Source organism: Uranotaenia lowii, chromosome 2 (genome assembly GCF_029784155.1).
Source record: "Uranotaenia lowii strain MFRU-FL chromosome 2, ASM2978415v1, whole genome shotgun sequence".
Taxonomy (NCBI): domain Eukaryota; kingdom Metazoa; phylum Arthropoda; class Insecta; order Diptera; family Culicidae; genus Uranotaenia; species Uranotaenia lowii.
The window spans coordinates 137,321,193-137,339,036 of NC_073692.1; the positions used below are offsets into that span (position 1 = coordinate 137,321,193).

Genomic DNA, 17,844 nt, shown 5'->3' on the forward strand with positions numbered 1-17,844 from the left:
CGGTTGTTATTTTCTGATAAAATCCACCTCAAACCCATAACGCCCATTGTTTTGGTGCCGCTAGGTTGAAGCTCATAATGCTGAAAATGCTCACTTAACATCATTTTAATCGCCGATGGATTACCCTAAACTGATTATCACTTCCTAACCACCTACTGTGCGCATTCCATTGCATTGCATTCCATTCCATTGCATGAGCATGATCTCATCAGGTATACTAATTTTTCCCCCCGTGTTGTTGCTACTGCACTGTTGTCGTTGATCTTATGAATAAAATTTTCATGAATTATGAGGACAGGGAAGCGCACCCGACGTTGCTCATAGACGAATCCAGAGACAATGTCAGTACTAGGACTTTGATTCATTACCCGTTTCAAGCCGAAACATTCAAGTTCAAACAATTTAGGAGAGACGATGACGGTTTCGGGTGAATGCCTTTGACTTTTGGACGCAGTTTATTGTTTGTTCTGGTAAAGTGGTGTGAATCAGGAAGATGTTGACTAGGAAATTTTTCTGTGTGACAGGAAGATGGATGCATTCTTCCTAACGAAATCGATGCGTAAGGTTAGGAAAATTTATGGATGTTCAAAATAACGTTCCTAAACTTACAGTTTTGAGGCTAACAATTTTTTATTTTGTGTAGGTATCGAACTTATAGACAAAACATAGAAATAGTCTGAATCAACTAGTGTCAATAATTATGACAAGCGTTTATGCTAGTAATTTTTATAGTGCGAAATGTTTTAACCCTTCGTTTCATGATTTTTTTTTTATTTTCCTTAAAAATAATTTTAAACAGTCAAAAATGATGAGTAGGGGAGATGAGGGCATAACGAGCACCCGAGGCATAATGAGAAGTCCATTTTTCTACATAAGTACGTATTTCCTTGAACAAATTTTCATGAGGACTTGTTTCGTACTACCTATAGTATTAATTTTTCACCAAAAAGGAAAAATCCTTTTCATATTTACAGAAATATTAAATAATAACCAGCAAGGTTCTCAAGTGACGAAAATATTATAATTTTTGAGCACCACCAAATAAGCTTTTATGACCTTTAAATCATCTTGATATAAAATGTACGCACTGCAACATGATCTACATTTTTATAAAATTTTTGATTTTTCACTTTAATCAATTGTAAAACGCGTTTTTACTTTAATTTGTTCACTAGAGGCGAACAGAGCACTTTCAATGAAGGCATATTGAGCATTTTCTGCCGGGGAATCTAGCAGCGAATTTGACTCGATGAAGTCAATTGAGTAATAGAGCTACAGCTTAACTTGTATCGTCTGACGATTTGGCCTATTGGTAAGATGTCGGAGAGGTAATCAGTAGACTCGACTTCGATTCCTGTTCGAGGGGATTTTTTTTTTGCACATACCATTCATGATTGATTTTTTTTATTGTTACATTATACGGCTAATAGCATCAAAGCATCATCCGTCAAACAAAACACCAGAAACATAATGTATGAACATGTGTTAATTCATTGAATTCTACAAACAGACCTAGATTATTTTGTTTTTGCTTTGTTTGATGAATCTACGCCTCACCGTTTAGTGCAATCATGATCATAAATGATAAAAGAAGAAAAAAAAATCACCTCCACCAGGAATCGAACTCGAGCCTACTGATTATCTCTCCGACATCTAACCAATAGGCCAAATCGTCAGACGATACAAGTTGAGCTGTAGCTCTATTACTCAATTGACTTCATCGAGTCGAATTCGCTGCTAGATTCTCCGGCAGTAAATGCTCATTATGCCTTCATTAATGGTGCTCATACTGCCTCGGGGGGTTTCTCATTATGCCTCTACAGTGACTGGTTTTCAGCTTTCGGCAAAATTTTTTAAAATGCATCTTTAAACGTTTTTATCTACTTTTTCAAGTTTCATCCAATTAGACAATAGACTATTTGAGTGTCGGAACACGAATCAATGATGTAATTCACATATTACAGCTGTTCTCTATGGTTAAATAAGCATTTTCCTTAAGGTGCCCATTATGCCCTCATCTCCCCTACCTACATTAAGAAATAAAATTAAAATAAAATACGATTTTTTTCATTTTTCCATACATTAATTGTTGCAAATTTGTTTCTTTATGAAACGAAGGGTTAAGGAAGTGATTTTGGAATTCTTTAAACGAGTTTTAATGACCATTAACGTCTCTAGAACTGCGCTCAGAAACAAATCTACAGTGGATAGAAAATTTTCTTCTTCCTTGAAATTCACCTATCTTATCCACAATGAGCATTTAAATGGAATTTCCGGAGCAAAATTGTTTCGGAATTTTCTGTCTCTATTATTCACGTTAACCTAAGACTTCATCATTACCTTTTGCGTCACACAGAATATACTGCCAGAACCTAAAATGATGAGAAAATTAGTCAGCTCCAGGGCAGACCGTCTTGCTATTCTTTATGACCCAACATTACCAGATAGCGGATTCGGTTCATGATCAAGAGTTGAACAGGCTGAGGTAAAATAGCGTAGCCAAATGCATTAGCGATTTTTTAGGTTCGAATAGCAGATGTAAGACAGTTCTCTTCTATTTTGAGACTCAAATCTGAAGAGCAACAATAGAATAATAGGTTCTACATGGTGATGAATGTACGAATCATTTTTTTAACAGGATGATTTTTTAAGCTATTTTCTTAACAAATATGGTAGTTGTTCAACCAAAATCTATCTCTGGCATTGAATAATGAAAGACTACCGTACCGTACTCACCTATCATTCTGAAAATTTTAAAATTGGATATCGTCCTTACCATGTTTGTGGTAGTCAACAAAAGACAAACAAACAGTACCATATAAATGACAAAATAAAGGGTGATACGGTCAAAATTTGTTCAAGGGAAAACGCGTGTAAATCGGTGAAATCGTTTATTTAAAAAATCAAATTCTTTTTCAAGTTTAATTAGTATATAATTCAGGAAAAATATTCAGTTAGGCTTCCGCTTTTCCAAATCAGAATTGCCAGGCCTTACGCTTAACCCCTGCCATCAAATTTTGTACAGCCACCTTGTCCACCTTCTTCGCCGCAGAAAGCCAGTTTGCCTTGAACTGCTGCTCGTCCTTAGAAGTTTTTTTGGTCTTCTTTAGGTTCCGCTTGACAATAGCCCAGTATTTCTCAATTGGGCGGAGCTCTGGCGTGTAGGAAGGGTTCTTGTACTTGGGAACCACCTGCACGTTGTTGGCGGCGTACCACTCCATGGCCTTTTTTACCGCAATTGAAAGATGCCAAATCCGGCCAAAACAGTACGGAAGAACCGTGTTTCTTCAGGAAAGGCAGCAGACGTTTATTCAAACACTCTTTCACGTAAATTTCTTGGTTGACAATCCCGGAAGCTATGAAAATGCTGTTCTCAAGCCACAGGTACAGATGGCTTCCAAAACCAGATATTTCTTCGCGAACTTTGACAGTTTCATGTGCTTGAAAATATCTGCTACCTTTCCCCTTCCTTTTGCCGTATAAAACTCCTGTCCCGGAAGCTGCTTGTAGTCGGCTTTGACGTAGGTTTCGTCGTCCATTACCACGCAGTCAAACTTCGTCAACATCGTCGTGTACAGCCTCCGGGATCGCGCTTTGGCCGTCGTATTTTATTTATCATCGCGATTTGGAGTCACTACCTTCTTGTAATTCGATAGTACGGCTCGTTTTTTTGGCTCGATGCATGGTTGTAGACGATACACCCAGCTTATTTGCGGCATCTCGGAGAGAGAGGTTAGGGTTTCGCTTGAAACTACCGGCAACTCTCTTTGTCGTCTCAGCGGCTTCCGGTTTTCGATTTTCCCCCCGATCCAGACTTCCTGGCTGTCGAGAACGTTCCCCAAACATTTTAATTACATTTGTAACGGTTGATTTGGCAACTTTTAGCAATTTTGCCAGCTTTGCGTGCGAGTAGCTCGGATTTTCGCGATGCGCGAGCAAAATTTTGATACGCTGCTCTTCTTCCTTGGACGGCTTTTGACAACTGAAGAGTGAGTTCCAAAATCAAAATAGGAGCTACATTTTACACACGCCTTCAAAATGAGGGGTGTTCAGGTTTTTTAAATGCAAAATTGAAAGAAATACGACAAGTTGATATTGGCCAAATTTTGACCGTATCACCCTTTAGTTATAAATTATAAATGGAAAATTTCATTTTGATTGGACCACTCTAAGGCGATCTTCAACCGTCTTGAAATGGATAATTTTTGAAAAAAGGTAAATTCATAATGAAATTATAATTAATTCTGGCAACTGTGAAAATCTTAAACGATAATCTAAGTGAAGAACAACTTTTTAGAAAACAACAAGTAGTATTGGACTGAGTTATAGACCTTTTTGTTTTTACTTTTGCATACCTTTTCAATGGAAAATGGAAAATCAAAAATTAAACAATAGAGGCTTTTTCTCAGTAATTTTTTTTCCTTTTTTTTTGACTGAACTTAAAATATTGAAAATGAAACATTCAGAAATGTTTTAAATCTTTCAAAGAATATTAAAGTGACTTTAGTAAGAGAAAGTTCACTGTTGTTGGGAAAAAATGGTATAAATTTTGACACTTGTGGCTCATTTTGAAAACTTTACCATGCAAAAACATTTCCAAGATCTGCGGCCTTCAAGTTATTTTTACAACACATGTCCTATTTTCGCATGCTGTGATGCAAAAATAGCTCGATTTCTATCACATACGGCTGAAATAGAAACAGTGATGTAAAAAAATACAACGCCCAAAGATTTTGAAAACATTTTTGCATGGTAAAATTTTCAAAATGTCAAAATTTCTACTACTTTTTCCCAACACCAGTGAACTTGCTCTAAGATTCCTAACTTAGTTTCTGAAAATGGAGAAGTGAAGTAGGCATTGACCGAACAGTACGAAGAATTTTTTTCTCGCGTGTGTCAAAATCGTTGTCCTGAAAAAAAAAATATTCTTTTGGAAATTGCACATTATTTTTTATTGCTATGTTATATTAATCAGTTAAAAGTGATTAGCTATGTTCTGAAAAAATTGATTGGTTTGCATGGGGCAGGGAGCTTTCCGGATCACCCCAAGAATATTTCTCGATCAAGCTGAGGTCCAGCCAGGAAGCATCGCAATGGATTTCAAGATAGTGGATAAACATTGATTTATCTTATACTGTATTATCTTGTTCATACCCCTTATTTTATCGAAGAATTTTATTTAATTTTAATTTTTAAATGCTTTATAGCAACTCACGAAATATTTCACTAAGAATATTCAGTCCCCATCAGATCACGCTAAAAAAGCTCCTAGAAGCACTTTCAGCTTTATTCACTGCCAAGGAAATTTTCTCGTTTATCTGCAGCTGTGTAAGTTCTTCTGTCATATCATTATCATTAGAGTGTCCCACCCGGGATTCTCAGGGAATTGAAAAAAAAAAACGGGAATTCCTGAATCCCGGGAAACGCTTAAGAAATCCCGGGAATTCCCGAAGCCAATAATATGTGCTGATTAAAAAAAAAGGTTCTAAATTGGAATAATGAATAAAATTGAGCAAGGCAAATGATAGTTCTACCTTGGTGGCGTAGTCTTAAATATTATTTTTTCTTAAATGTGGTTAATACATTAAATTTGATAAAAAACATGTTTTTCCAATCGAAAACTTAGTGTAAAAGTGAAAAACAACAAAGAATTTATAAATCTAAAAAAAATCCAATAATAAAATGCTACGGAAAGAATCTGAATGTTCTGCTTCGCAACACTCATCATTTGGAGCATCTGTATCTGTGGTCTATTCTTGGATCTAATATACACAGGAATTGGACCAACGAAATGAGATCCAATCCAGTAAAAAAAACTGGAGAACACTTGTGTTCCACGGCATAAATATATAAGGTAGGCTACTAACTCGAGTAAACAACTCGTTTGAATGTAAACAAGTGACGTCATTACTATCTGCCTATAGCGTGCCAGGCAGAAAGTTTTGCGCGCGTAAGATAATTCTGTTTACACCGAGGATCACTAGATGGATAGTAATGACGACATTATCGGGAAGATATCACCTTATTATAATGTACACCGTGCTCGTGTTCCATTAACTGTCAAACGTGGTTTAGAACTGCGTCGAATTGGATCCAAATCACATCAGTTTTGGACCATCCTTATACCAGTTCCAAATTATTAAATTATTATTAAATTAATTTAATTATTATTATTTATATTTATATTTATAAATATTTAATTATTAACCTGAAGTTAAGCTAACTAACTTCTTTCGATGGTGAGAAATCTTTTTCAATTATTTCAAATTTTTACAGCTAGAATCAGACGAGTTTGTCGGTTAAGGTACTTTGTTATTGGATCTTTGGTTTGCTTATTGAAATATTGAGGCATTAAAAAAGTTTGAAATGTTTTGCAATACTACTACCGTAAATTTAAAAATACCATTTTGATAAGGATTCGTACGCAGTAGAAGGTTAAGATCTTCATGTTTTCATTTTTCCCGGTATTCCGTGAATTCCCGGGAAAAGGATCATAAGATTTCCCGATTTCCGGGAACGTTAAAATGGCCGGGAAATGGACACTCTAATTATCATTGAGTATGACAGATTAGTAAATCAAGATTATCATATTTTGTCCCCATTTCGCTGAAAAAGACGGGTTAATTAGAACCATGTGAATCTGAAACCAGAAACTAACATTTACAAATCTACTTATATTTCGAAAAATCTTTAATTCTATACATATTTATTTTTTAATCATAGATATTTGCATTTTTAAACATTTATTCACAAAACTAAATGAGAAATGTTACTAGTAATGCAGACAAATACTGAAATTCATGGCTTTTAGACTTTGAAAGAAACCAAACATTATCTGAAGATTTTTTATAACCTATTTAATCATGTTTCAGATATTTTCCTCTTAATAGACAACGTAATAAAATCACATTTGATAATTTAAATATTTTTCAAGTCTGACCAGCAACTTTAGCAAAACAGCAGGAACAGCAGAAAATCAAATATATTTATCGTAGTTATTAAACGGAAATAGAAAATTTTTAATTCAAGTTTTTCGTTTAAATATAAGGTTGATCGATTTCGTGAGCATAGAGAGATAAAATTTCTAGCAGTTGATGCTCACATAGAATAACAGAATAAGAGTTTTGTAAGAAATATATTTTTATGATTTTCAAACAATTTTCAAGTTGTTAGAAATGACACAAGTATAATAGAAGAACTTTCAGTTTGAAAATTCAAATATCTAAGCTTTTTATAGTTTTGGTGATAAACAAAAAAATAATCATGTCTTAAAAGACAACAGTCGTTTTCAGAACTTTGCAACTCAGCCTTTCCTTTTGTAAGGTATCGGTTAATGGTAATTCTTGAGCTTTTTGAAAAGCATGATATTTCCGATTTTTCCTATTCAAAGCTGAAAATTTGATAACGACCTCATTCCTTAGGAAATTTGGGGAATTTCGGTAAAATCATAACTTCAAATTTTCTTGTAAAACTGTAGGAGTTAACAAAAACAGGTTGAAATAAAAAGATCCATGCACTTGTTAAAAGTGTTTCCAGATCTTTTCCTTTTACCCATACTTGCAAACAATTATTTTTTGCTAGGATGCAGAGGTGACCTCGGTCCAAAAGCGCAATTTTATATCTGTCATCCTTTTCTCTTTTTTTCCTCACTATCTATTGACTATTAGCAAGGCCGGATTAAAAGGGGGGCAAAAAGGGGCAATTGCCCCAGGCCCCCCGGCTTAGCGGGGCCCCCCGAGAGAAAAAAGTTTTAACATTACTTTAATCATACTACTTCAAATCCATGAAAAGAAATCAAAACTAGAAAATCTGGATGAATACTTGTAATATTTAAACTAATGAGCCCCCGTGAAATAATATCTAGATTAGTTTTTGTCTAAAAAAAGTTAAGGGTGGCCACTAGAGTAAGCAGTGAAGGAGCTCTCCCACATTTTGCGAGCTGAGATTATCAAAATCTTCTGGACAAAACACCTCAAATTTTCATTTTTTTATCGAAACATATCAGTTACTATATTTTGTAAAGAACAGGTAAAATAAAGAAAAAACCTCTCCTCATTTTCATTACATTCAAACGTCTTGCACAACAATAATGTTTGTTGTTACGTTAAGTTTCCAAGTGATGGTTTACTGCACCAAAATAGCAGCTAATTTCGCTTTATGATAAACATTTCAGAATTTTACCCGGGCAGTATTCGGGTTAATACCGCGTATTATAATAACTTTTCACCCTTCAATCATTATTATTGAAATTTTCATTGATTTATAAATTCTAAACCCTTTTCCTCCCTATTTTGAAAGTTAAATATAAAAAAAAACTGTAGTTGCTTAAATTGAACCAATCGACAGTTCAGGGTTTCTTTATTGAATTTACATCCCAATTTCTGTCTTAGACTTGAAATTTGTATTGGAACATTTTCAACTGATTCAACCAAAATTTTATCATTGAGTTGCTAGTATCATTGAGGGATTTTCTCAATATGAGTATTTCTATGATCTTAATCTTATCTTTATCCAGATTTAATTCATTGGGATTTCAAGTCTTGTGTTGTTTCTTCAGTTACTGAAGTTCAGTTTTATCTTTTTTTCTAAATTTTGAAAATTCAGGATCTTTGTTTAAGGTTCTAAACTCATTTGGATTACCTATCTGATTTTTTTTGGAATGATAACTGATTCTGTGTTTTAAACATTTAATCCTTATTCTCATTTTTTTTTTCAACCGATCATTTTTGCACAAATACCCCTTTGGCTTTGAGGGCATCGAATGAAACTTTCGTCACATTTAGAATAACAATTTGATAAAAAAAATTTATCTGATTAGAATCATGTTCAAAAACATCTCAGAAAAGATTTTTTTTGTGTTAAAAAGACATAGAATTGAAACTAACATTTGGTGCAATTTCTGCTTTTGCTCTGATTGTAACTTTGTATCTTTTTTTTTTAAATTTAATTCATATTTTGTTTCTCAAAACTTGATTTCAAATTATGATTGAGATTTGAAACACTGCATTTTGGTTCTGAATATGACGTGATTTAATGTTATGAATTCTTGAACTCTTATATCTGTATCTCTATGGAATGTGGATTTAATTATTTTGTTTATTTTTTTAAATACTGTTTTCTATGTTTCAAATCTTCATGATACTTTCTAATTGTCACTAGGTAAATATTTCTCGAATAAGCACAAACCAAATGATCATTGATGATATAAAAATCGTTTATAATATCTATCCGTTCATTTTTTTTAAATAAGAGGATTTTAGTTGGTGATAAGGGTTTTAAAAAAAAATGAGAATTAAATTTTGCATTTTGCAGATTAAATCAGAGTTTTCATTTCTAAGAAATTTCTAAACTCTTCCCTAATGTTTGCACCAATTTTTATTTGAAGATATTAGAAACTATGTTCTACACAGACAACATGGCTATTTGAATATAGTATACTGCACTCATCTCCATTTTTTTACACGTTTGAAAGATTTTTTATTTTCTGGGTAGCATTTGAAAAAAATCGAATTATAGGGGCCCCCCGAGAAAACTTGCCCCGGGCCCCCCGATGGCTTAATCCGGCCCTGACTATTAGGACGTGGCCGGCGCCGTTATTGATGTCAAAAGAAAGAGCATCAGTTTTGTACATTGAGAATGAGCTTCTTATCCCAAGAACCATTTATTTGACCCTTGTGCAAAATTGGTGGCTTAGGTCAATCACGGAGAAGCACCATTGGCAATGGTGGAACTCGTTCTACTGAGCCATGCCTGAGATCATGGAATTCGAAATTATTAAGTTCAGATTAAGGAAAGCAACGAAAATTTGAATATAGGATTTAAAATGAGTTGTATAAATATCTATGTGTAATATTCTGTTCAATATCTAAAACATATGAAAATAGTTTCGAGTTTAATGATTTATGGCGGATGTGAGTAGTCAGTCAAGCTAAGCTAAGCTAAGCTAATCCTAACTTAGTTCTTGGAAATTTCGGAAAAAATACTTTATCAATGAAATGACCAGGGCCTAAAAAGCCGTGCTGCTGCACACATTTTAATGATTTTAACAAGATTAAAAAGGCAAGATTTCCAGAAAATCAGTTAACAACTCGTAGGTATATAAAGGAAACATGAAGAAAAACCAACTTAAGTGTAAACATACAGGTTGATTATGATAATTGTTTTTTGTAGTTCGTTAGGTAATTAGATGGGTAAAATTGATTGAAAAAGAAAATATTGATGGATTTGTAGAAACCTTTCGTATGGAACGATAAAGCCCTGTAAACTATTGATTCAGTCTTTTTTGTAGGTCAAAAGGTTGACAATATATTTGTTCTGTGAACCTCCCTTCTATTTTATATATTCAAGTGCTTTTTTTTAATGTTTTGGAGAAACTTAGCGATACGAAGGTGTTTTTGCAAGCCAATAAGTTTTGTCGATCAACGCTTGCTCAAAATTGGTATGATTTTGTAATTTGGACAAAAAGCGCTAATTGTGGGAAATAAAAACTGTTCCGTAGTACGTTGTATGCGAACGAACTCGACTGTAAATACATTTATTATTAAATGGTGATAATGTAAACAATCTTTTATGAACTTACAAATAAGTTTCGCCGTTTACCCTAAGCTCTAGCTCTGGCAACCCTAAACCGTCGGATATCACCGGCTATTTGAAGCTAATGGACGAAAATCATATTTATCATCGGGTACAAAACAAGTATTCTTGCGTACTTACGCTTTTTCTTTCCTACCGCTCTAATTGAGCTCAACCCGGTACACCTAACCGGAACAATCGAACGGTCACTCAAACTCTTCCGACTCACAAACCCGCGAGCACTCAAATCACGCGCAACTAGCAAAATAGATTCCACCTAGGTTTTCTCAAAAAAACTATTCACTAAAAACTAACTAACTGCCAGGTCAGGAAAAAACGTGTCGCAGTTTCGATCAATTTTCTAACAATGACAATTCTTTTTCGGCGCCAACGCGTTGACGTTTGTCCGATCTCCGTACCAAGGTTGCCAGTTCTACTAACACCCCAACCCGTAACGTCGTAGTCAATCGACTTTACTCTCCTCCTGCACGTCCAACAGAGCAACCTTTACCGCTGGTCTTTGAAGAGTAGATCCGTCGCAAGTCTCCACGTCGACCTTGTGAACTTGTCCGTCTCGTCCTGGATAAGTCCTCACCACTTTACCTCGGAGCCATCCGTTGCGCACGGACTCGTCAACGATGACCACTAGATCGCCGACCTTCAGCGGCCGCGTTTCCGCGAACCATTTCGTCCTGCAGGCTATAGTAGGTAGGTAAGCTTGCACCCAGCGCTTCCAAAACTGGTTTGTTAAGTGTTGAATAACCTTCCAGTTTGGTCGAAGAGGTGTAACATCGTCGATTGGTACCCTTGGTGGTTTGCTGTCCTCGCCGGAACTTAGCCAAAGGAAATGATTTGGAGTCAGCACTTCTTCCTTGGGATCCTCCAGCGGCACGAACGTCAGCGGATGGGAGTTGACTATCAATTCTGCTTCCGAGAGCAATGTTCGCAGTCCTTCATCGTCTAGCCTTTGATGGTGCGAGAGAGTCTTGAACGCCTCCTTCACGGACCGGACTTTCCTCTCCCAAACCCCGCCCATATGGGGGGCAGAAGGGGGGTTAAAGTGCCATTGTGTATGGCTGTTGGTAAAATAGCTCGCTAACTCCTTATTGATTGCATTGGTTTCTTCTTCCAACTCTCGTGCTGCCCCGCGAAAGTTCGTCCCATTGTCGCTGAATATCTCTTGAGGAGGACCATGCTTAGCGATAAACCGCCGAATTGCCATCCTGCAGGATTCTGCCGATAAAGAATGCACCACTTCTAGGTGCAACGCCCTCACCGAGAGGCAGGTGAAAAGCGCGACCCACCTTTTTTCGTCGCTACGTCCTCGTTTGACCAGCAGTGGTCCGAAGTAGTCCAGCCCTGTGAAGGTGAACGGTCGTACATAGGGTTTAACCCTGGGCTGGGGGAGTGGGGCCATTTTTGGAGCCTGTGGTCTAGCCAGATAAACACGACACCACATGCAGCTTTTAATCGCCTTCTTCACGCTGGCTCTCATCCGGGGGATGTAGTAACGCTGCTTGAGCTCGTTCAGTACAGTCTCGGTATTGGCATGGCCGTACTTTTGGTGAAATCGCAGGATCAAAAGAGTGGTGACATGATGATCTCTTGGTATTATCACAGGATTTCGAAAGTCGAACGAATAATAAGCCGCTTGAGGGTCGATTCTGCTCGCCATCCGGAGAACACCGGACTCATCGATCACCGGTGATAGCTTCGCTAGGACACTTCCCTTGCCGATACGCTTCCACTGCTTCGATGAAAGCTCAGAACTGCTTCTAAGCGCTTGAATTTCTTCCGCGAACACCTGTCGCTGCACAGCCCGCCAAATGGCTGCTTCCGCCGACACATAATCATCACGATTCAGATCACCACAGGATTCACTAGATTCCACCGGTTCCCGTTTGAAGCGCTTGAAGCGGTGCACGAAATGATACATATAAGCAACTCGGTTGAGTAGCCCATCCCACCGCGAGAAACTTTCCATGTTGACTACAAAATCATCGTCAGACTGACGATGAACGTTTACCGACCGTAATTCGTCTTTGGGTGACTCCAAGCAGGGTTTTTGTTTCGGCCATTCCTCTGTTGGTTGGTACAAGAATTCGGGTCCTTTGTACCACAAACCATCTGGATCGAAGTTGGGACCATTACCCCATTTGGTTCCTTGGTCGGCTATGTTGTCACGGGAAGGAACCCACTGCCAGTCTTCCACCGAAGTATTCGTCAAAATTTCTGCTATTCTAAAACCGACAAATTGGCGATATTTTCGCGGATCCGCACGGAGCCAGGCCATAACAGTCGAAGAATCGGTCCACAGGAACTTTTCGGTAATTTGCAGTGAGTGACTTTCTTCTACAGACTTCAGCAACCGAGAACCAATCACTGCAGCGCCCAGCTCGTTTCGAGGTATGGATTGTGGTCTTAAAGGTGTAACTTTGGCCTTAGCTGCCACCAGAGCGCAGCGGGGAGTATCTCCGTCAACGATTCTAAAATAGGCCGCAGCACAGTAGGCCAGCTCACTGGCGTCCACGAACACATGCAGCTGAAGTGAATTGTAGCTGCCGGTAGTGTAGTTGGGGAAATAACAACGTGGCACTCTTACATTTTCCAACTTCGGTGCCAGTTTGATCCAGCGCTGCCACTTATCAAAGTCGTCGTCGCAGATAGGATCATCCCACAGAATTCCCGAACGCCAGATGGACTGGATGAGAATTTTCCCATGTATGGTGTAGCAGGCCACGATTCCGAGCGGGTCAAAAAGGCTCATGACTACCTGCAACACTTGCCGCTTTGTTGGTCGCGTTTCCCCAGACAGCAACGGGAGTAGATCTGTTCGGAAATCCGCCGAAAATACAAACACATCTTCACTCGGTACCCACATCATGCCGAGGACTCTTTCGGTTTTTGTCGTCTTCTCGATGGCAAAGCTCTTCATCTCATCTCCAGTAGTCACCCCAACCCGTTTCAGGAGGTGTTCGGAATTCGACTGCCAACTAGGTATCTCAAAACCAGCCGATCGGTTGACCAAACTCACTTCCAAAGCCAGTTTCGTTGCCTCTTCAATTGTATCACAGCTCGCAAGGAAATCGTCAACGTATGTGTTGTCAACGATTGCTTCAGCAGCTTCCGGATAGCGATGTTTATGTTCCTGGGCGTTTTTATTCTTAGCAAACTGTGCTGAACACGGGGAGCATGTTGCCCCGAACGTTGCGACGTCCATTATGTACACGTCGAGCGCAGCTTCTGGATTTTCCCGATACAAAAATCGTTGTGCGTTCCTATCTTCCGGACGAATAATCAACTGGTGGAACATTTGCCTTATGTCCCCAGCGATGGCATACTGTTTCTGTCGGAATCGGCAGAGGACAGATAGAAGCGGCTTCACCAAATCCGGCCCTTTCAAAAGCTGGGAGTTCAGAGAGGTTCCTCCATACGTAGCCGCAGCATCCCAGACTACACGCACCTTCGTTGGCTTGCGCGGATGTCGCACTGCGCTGATTGGCAGGTACCAAATCTTTCTGTCGTCACTGTTGCGGAGCTCGTCTGACGTCGCTTTGTGAACGTACCCCTTCTGTAGATAATCGTTGATTTGTTTGTCAATATTAGTTTTCAGTTCGGGATCTTTCAGCAAGCGCCTTTCAAAACAACCGTGTCGACGTACTGCCATGCTAAAGTTGTTCGGAAAAACCGGCTCATCGCTTTTCCAAAGCAATCCAGTTTGGAACTTTCCGGATGGTGTACGAACTGTCGTCTCTTCGAGCAATCTTCTGGCCCGTCGATCTTCATCGGATTCGGGCGGATTCAATCCGGATATCGCCAGGTTTTCGAATTCAAAATACTGCTGGACCATTTCATGGAGCTCGCGGCTATTGGAGCACTCGCAGACGTGAACATAAGCACTACCTATCGTCTCAGGTGCTCGTCTTCCACCGAATATTGCCCATCCGAGGCGAAATTTAGCAGCAACAGGTTCTCCTCCGGATCTTTCCCTCTTCTTCAAAGCTAAGTTGAGCTGAGCATTATCGACACCGATAAGAATTCGTGGCACGGCCGTCCTATAGCTGCTGATGGGAAGTCCACTCAGATGGGGGAATTGCTTCGAGAGACTCTCATAATCCAAGCTCTGCTTCGGTAATTCCAAGCTCTCAACGGTTCTTACGTTCGCCAGCTGATGGATGCGATTGTTCGAAGCACCCGAGATACCTATCTCGACCTTACGAGAGTTACTCTCACTTCTCGTGACGTTACTAGTCCACTGCAGGCAAAGCGGAATTCTTTCGCCCACCAAGCCCAGTTCGTCGATAAGTTCGTCTTCGACCAGCGTCAGGTCGGATCCGTCGTCCAGAAAGGCAAATGTGGACACTGACTTCCCGTTCGCGTGAAGAGTCACCGGAAGTATTTTGAAGAAAGTGGTGCCTTGCTGGTGTTGATGGTGGGCGGTTACCGATACAGAAGATTCCGATCCTTGACTCTTGAGAGTCGTACCACTTCTTGGATGTAACAGTTTATGGTGGGGCTCAGGGCATCCATTGATCCCGCAAGGCTGCTTGTTTCGGCAAGGCCACCTTCCATGCGGCGCCAGACAACGCCTACACATTCCCGTTTCACTGATGAACCTCAGCTTCTCTTCGAGCGGCAACGTTTCGAACTGCTTACAAGTTCGGACTCTGTGCGTTGTACTTTTGCACATCAGGCACGGCTTTAGCTCCGGATTAACTTTCGAAGCCGGTGGTCCAGGCGCTGAGGACACGGAGGCGGAATGTGCGTTCAAATAAACTGGCTTCTCCTTTCTCACAACACCTTTGGTGGCTTTTTCATTCAGACCAACATCCGACGTCAATTTCACCTTGCATGCCGCTGTTCGATAAGCCGACACAAACGCACAGAAATCACCAAGCGACGGTTCAGGAAGAGCTGCTAAGTTCATACCCCATTGTAGCTGCAAGTCGGGTGGAAGCTTAGCGACCAGCTCTGCCAGCAAGAGTGGATTGTCCAAATGGGTGTTCAGTTTCGCTGACTGCATGTACGTTACCATGTTGCGTACCTCTCTGCCGAACGTCACAAGCGTCTCCAATTTCGTCACAGATGGCTGAGCGGTTTTCCGGATCTTGGATAGCAGACAGTATACAATTTGGTCTGGCCTTCCACACTCGGCTCGTAGGATGTCGATAATTTCCGGGATTGCATCCGGCAGCGTTAGAATATTCTGAACCTTTTCGCGAGCGCTACCAATAAGACTCTTCTGTAGCCTAGCGAGGTTCTCGTCGGGTTGTATGCCACACATGGCCGTTGTCGATTCAAATGCACTCAAGAACATGGGCCACTCGAGTGGGTCCCCGGAAAACTTGGGGAGGTCTCTAGAGACAACTTGACGCGCCGCCAGTTGCTGTGGCGTAATCATGCGACCTGTAGCATGAGGAAATCCTTTACCCAAATCTGCTGACACTGTTGGTGGAACTGTAGGCGGGTGCTGCTCGGATGCTTGCCAAGCACACGGCTGTACATTCAAACCAAAGTTCGGATGCCTGACTGGGTTGTTGATAAAGACTCCTCCCTGAGGGTGCGCAAACTGATAATCAGCACCAGATGACGGCATGTCAGGAATATTCGGAAAATACATCGCCCCGTAGGGGTTATTCATCACTGGAAATCCAGGGAACTGCGACGAGCTCGGCGGTGCCAATGTTAGCGGATTCACTGGTACAGGTGGAACTGGATTCTGAGCCACTGGCTGAAAACGTGGATTCGAATCAAGATAATTGCTCCTTGGGCCCGGTGCTATAGCTGGGGGAGGATTTCTTACTGGAATCTCTGCTTGTTTTGGCGCAGTGCTTGGTTGAATCTGTTGACCTGATTGAATAACTGCTTGCATTCTTTGCCGCTCCTCTCGCTGTTGGATGGCGGGATGTGGGTTCGCACTTGGAGCCACTGTCTCGGGTTTCTGCTGGACTGGGGTAGAAGTATGCACGAATCCGCATTGTTGTTCCACCCAACCGGCGATACTTCGATGACTTTTTCCTCCTACGCTACGATCACATCCTTCATTGAGCTCTTCCAGAGCTATTTCTGCTTCTAGCTGCTGCTTTCTAGCGAGAAACTCGCGATCCCGTTCCGCTTTTTGATCCTCCAAATCCTTTTGCTCTTTCAGGTGCCTCAAACGAAGATGAGCAATAGCATTGACTGAGACGACTGATCCGGCATTCGAATTAGACGAGGATTGAAGTCTTCCGAAATTTCGATCGTCCTTTCTCCCACTTATTGGATCGGTGGTATTACCATCACGTTCAGCAGCGCGAGCTGAAGCAAATGTTGTGTGTGCTTCGGGCGAGTTTATGTTGCCGGTTTGAGTCAAATTAACTGCGTTGTGAATAGCTACGCATCTGCAGCAGAGCCAGCTTCGATCGGCTATGGTAGCCGTAACACCGGCGCATCCATAATGTTGCCATTGCGAACACTCGTCACAAGCGACCATGCTCTGCGCTGAATCCGGGCGGCGACATGTCACGCAGCTGTACAGCTCTCCGGTAGGGCCTTCCATCATCGGTTCCAGGTTTAGGTTGCTCGTTGCAGCTTTATTTTCGAGATTTGTGGGAAATAAAAACTGTTCCGTAGTACGTTGTATGCGAACGAACTCGACTGTAAATACATTTATTATTAAATGGTGATAATGTAAACAATCTTTTATGAACTTACAAATAAGTTTCGCCGTTTACCCTAAGCTCTAGCTCTGGCAACCCTAAACCGTCGGATATCACCGGCTATTTGAAGCTAATGGACGAAAATCATATTTATCATCGGGTACAAAACAAGTATTCTTGCGTACTTACGCTTTTTCTTTCCTACCGCTCTAATTGAGCTCAACCCGGTACACCTAACCGGAACAATCGAACGGTCACTCAAACTCTTCCGACTCACAAACCCGCGAGCACTCAAATCACGCGCAACTAGCAAAATAGATTCCACCTAGGTTTTCTCAAAAAAACTATTCACTAAAAACTAACTAACTGCCAGGTCAGGAAAAAACGTGTCGCAGTTTCGATCAATTTTCTAACAATGACAATTCTTTTTCGGCGCCAACGCGTTGACGTTTGTCCGATCTCCGTACCAAGGTTGCCAGTTCTACTAACACTAATGTTAATAGGATTTTACACTTATAAATTTCCCCCCACCTCCGGTGAAACTTCTAGTTTCTAATCGGCTTTTTAAATAAATCAATACAACTCAGATTGAATGTTTCAAATCAATGCTTTTTCCGGTAAGTCATTGAAATGA

The 17,844-nt window shown here is 40.2% G+C and overlaps 2 protein-coding genes across 10 annotated transcripts in view; one reads left to right on the forward strand and one right to left on the reverse strand.

The window, feature by feature from the left end:
- Nucleotides 1-17,844, forward strand: part of LOC129742161 (sodium/hydrogen exchanger 7) — a 301,385-nt gene that overhangs the window by 266,086 nt on the left and 17,455 nt on the right. The window lies entirely within an intron of this gene.
- On the reverse strand, nt 10,473-17,639 carry LOC129742159 (uncharacterized). 2 transcript variants are annotated; one of them, XM_055734001.1, is made up of 6 exons: nt 17,400-17,639; nt 17,266-17,340; nt 16,376-17,208; nt 10,714-16,303; nt 10,580-10,654; nt 10,473-10,522 (listed from the first exon to the last, which is right to left on the reverse strand). In XM_055734001.1, the coding sequence occupies exons 3-4, from the start codon at nt 17,111-17,113 to the stop codon at nt 11,036-11,038; spliced, it is 6,006 nt and encodes a 2,001-aa protein (XP_055589976.1). In that variant the 5' UTR covers nt 17,114-17,208; nt 17,266-17,340; nt 17,400-17,639; the 3' UTR covers nt 10,473-10,522; nt 10,580-10,654; nt 10,714-11,035. The 2 variants fall into 2 exon arrangements, with proteins under 2 accessions (XP_055589976.1, XP_055589975.1); XM_055734000.1 differs by having other exon boundaries at nt 10,714-17,208.

Bases quoted from the DNA above. Each gene is read 5' to 3' on its own strand.
- LOC129742159 (XM_055734000.1), bottom strand. From the start codon at position 17,113: ATGATGGAAGGCCCTACCGGAGAGCTGTACAGCTGCGTGACATGTCGC.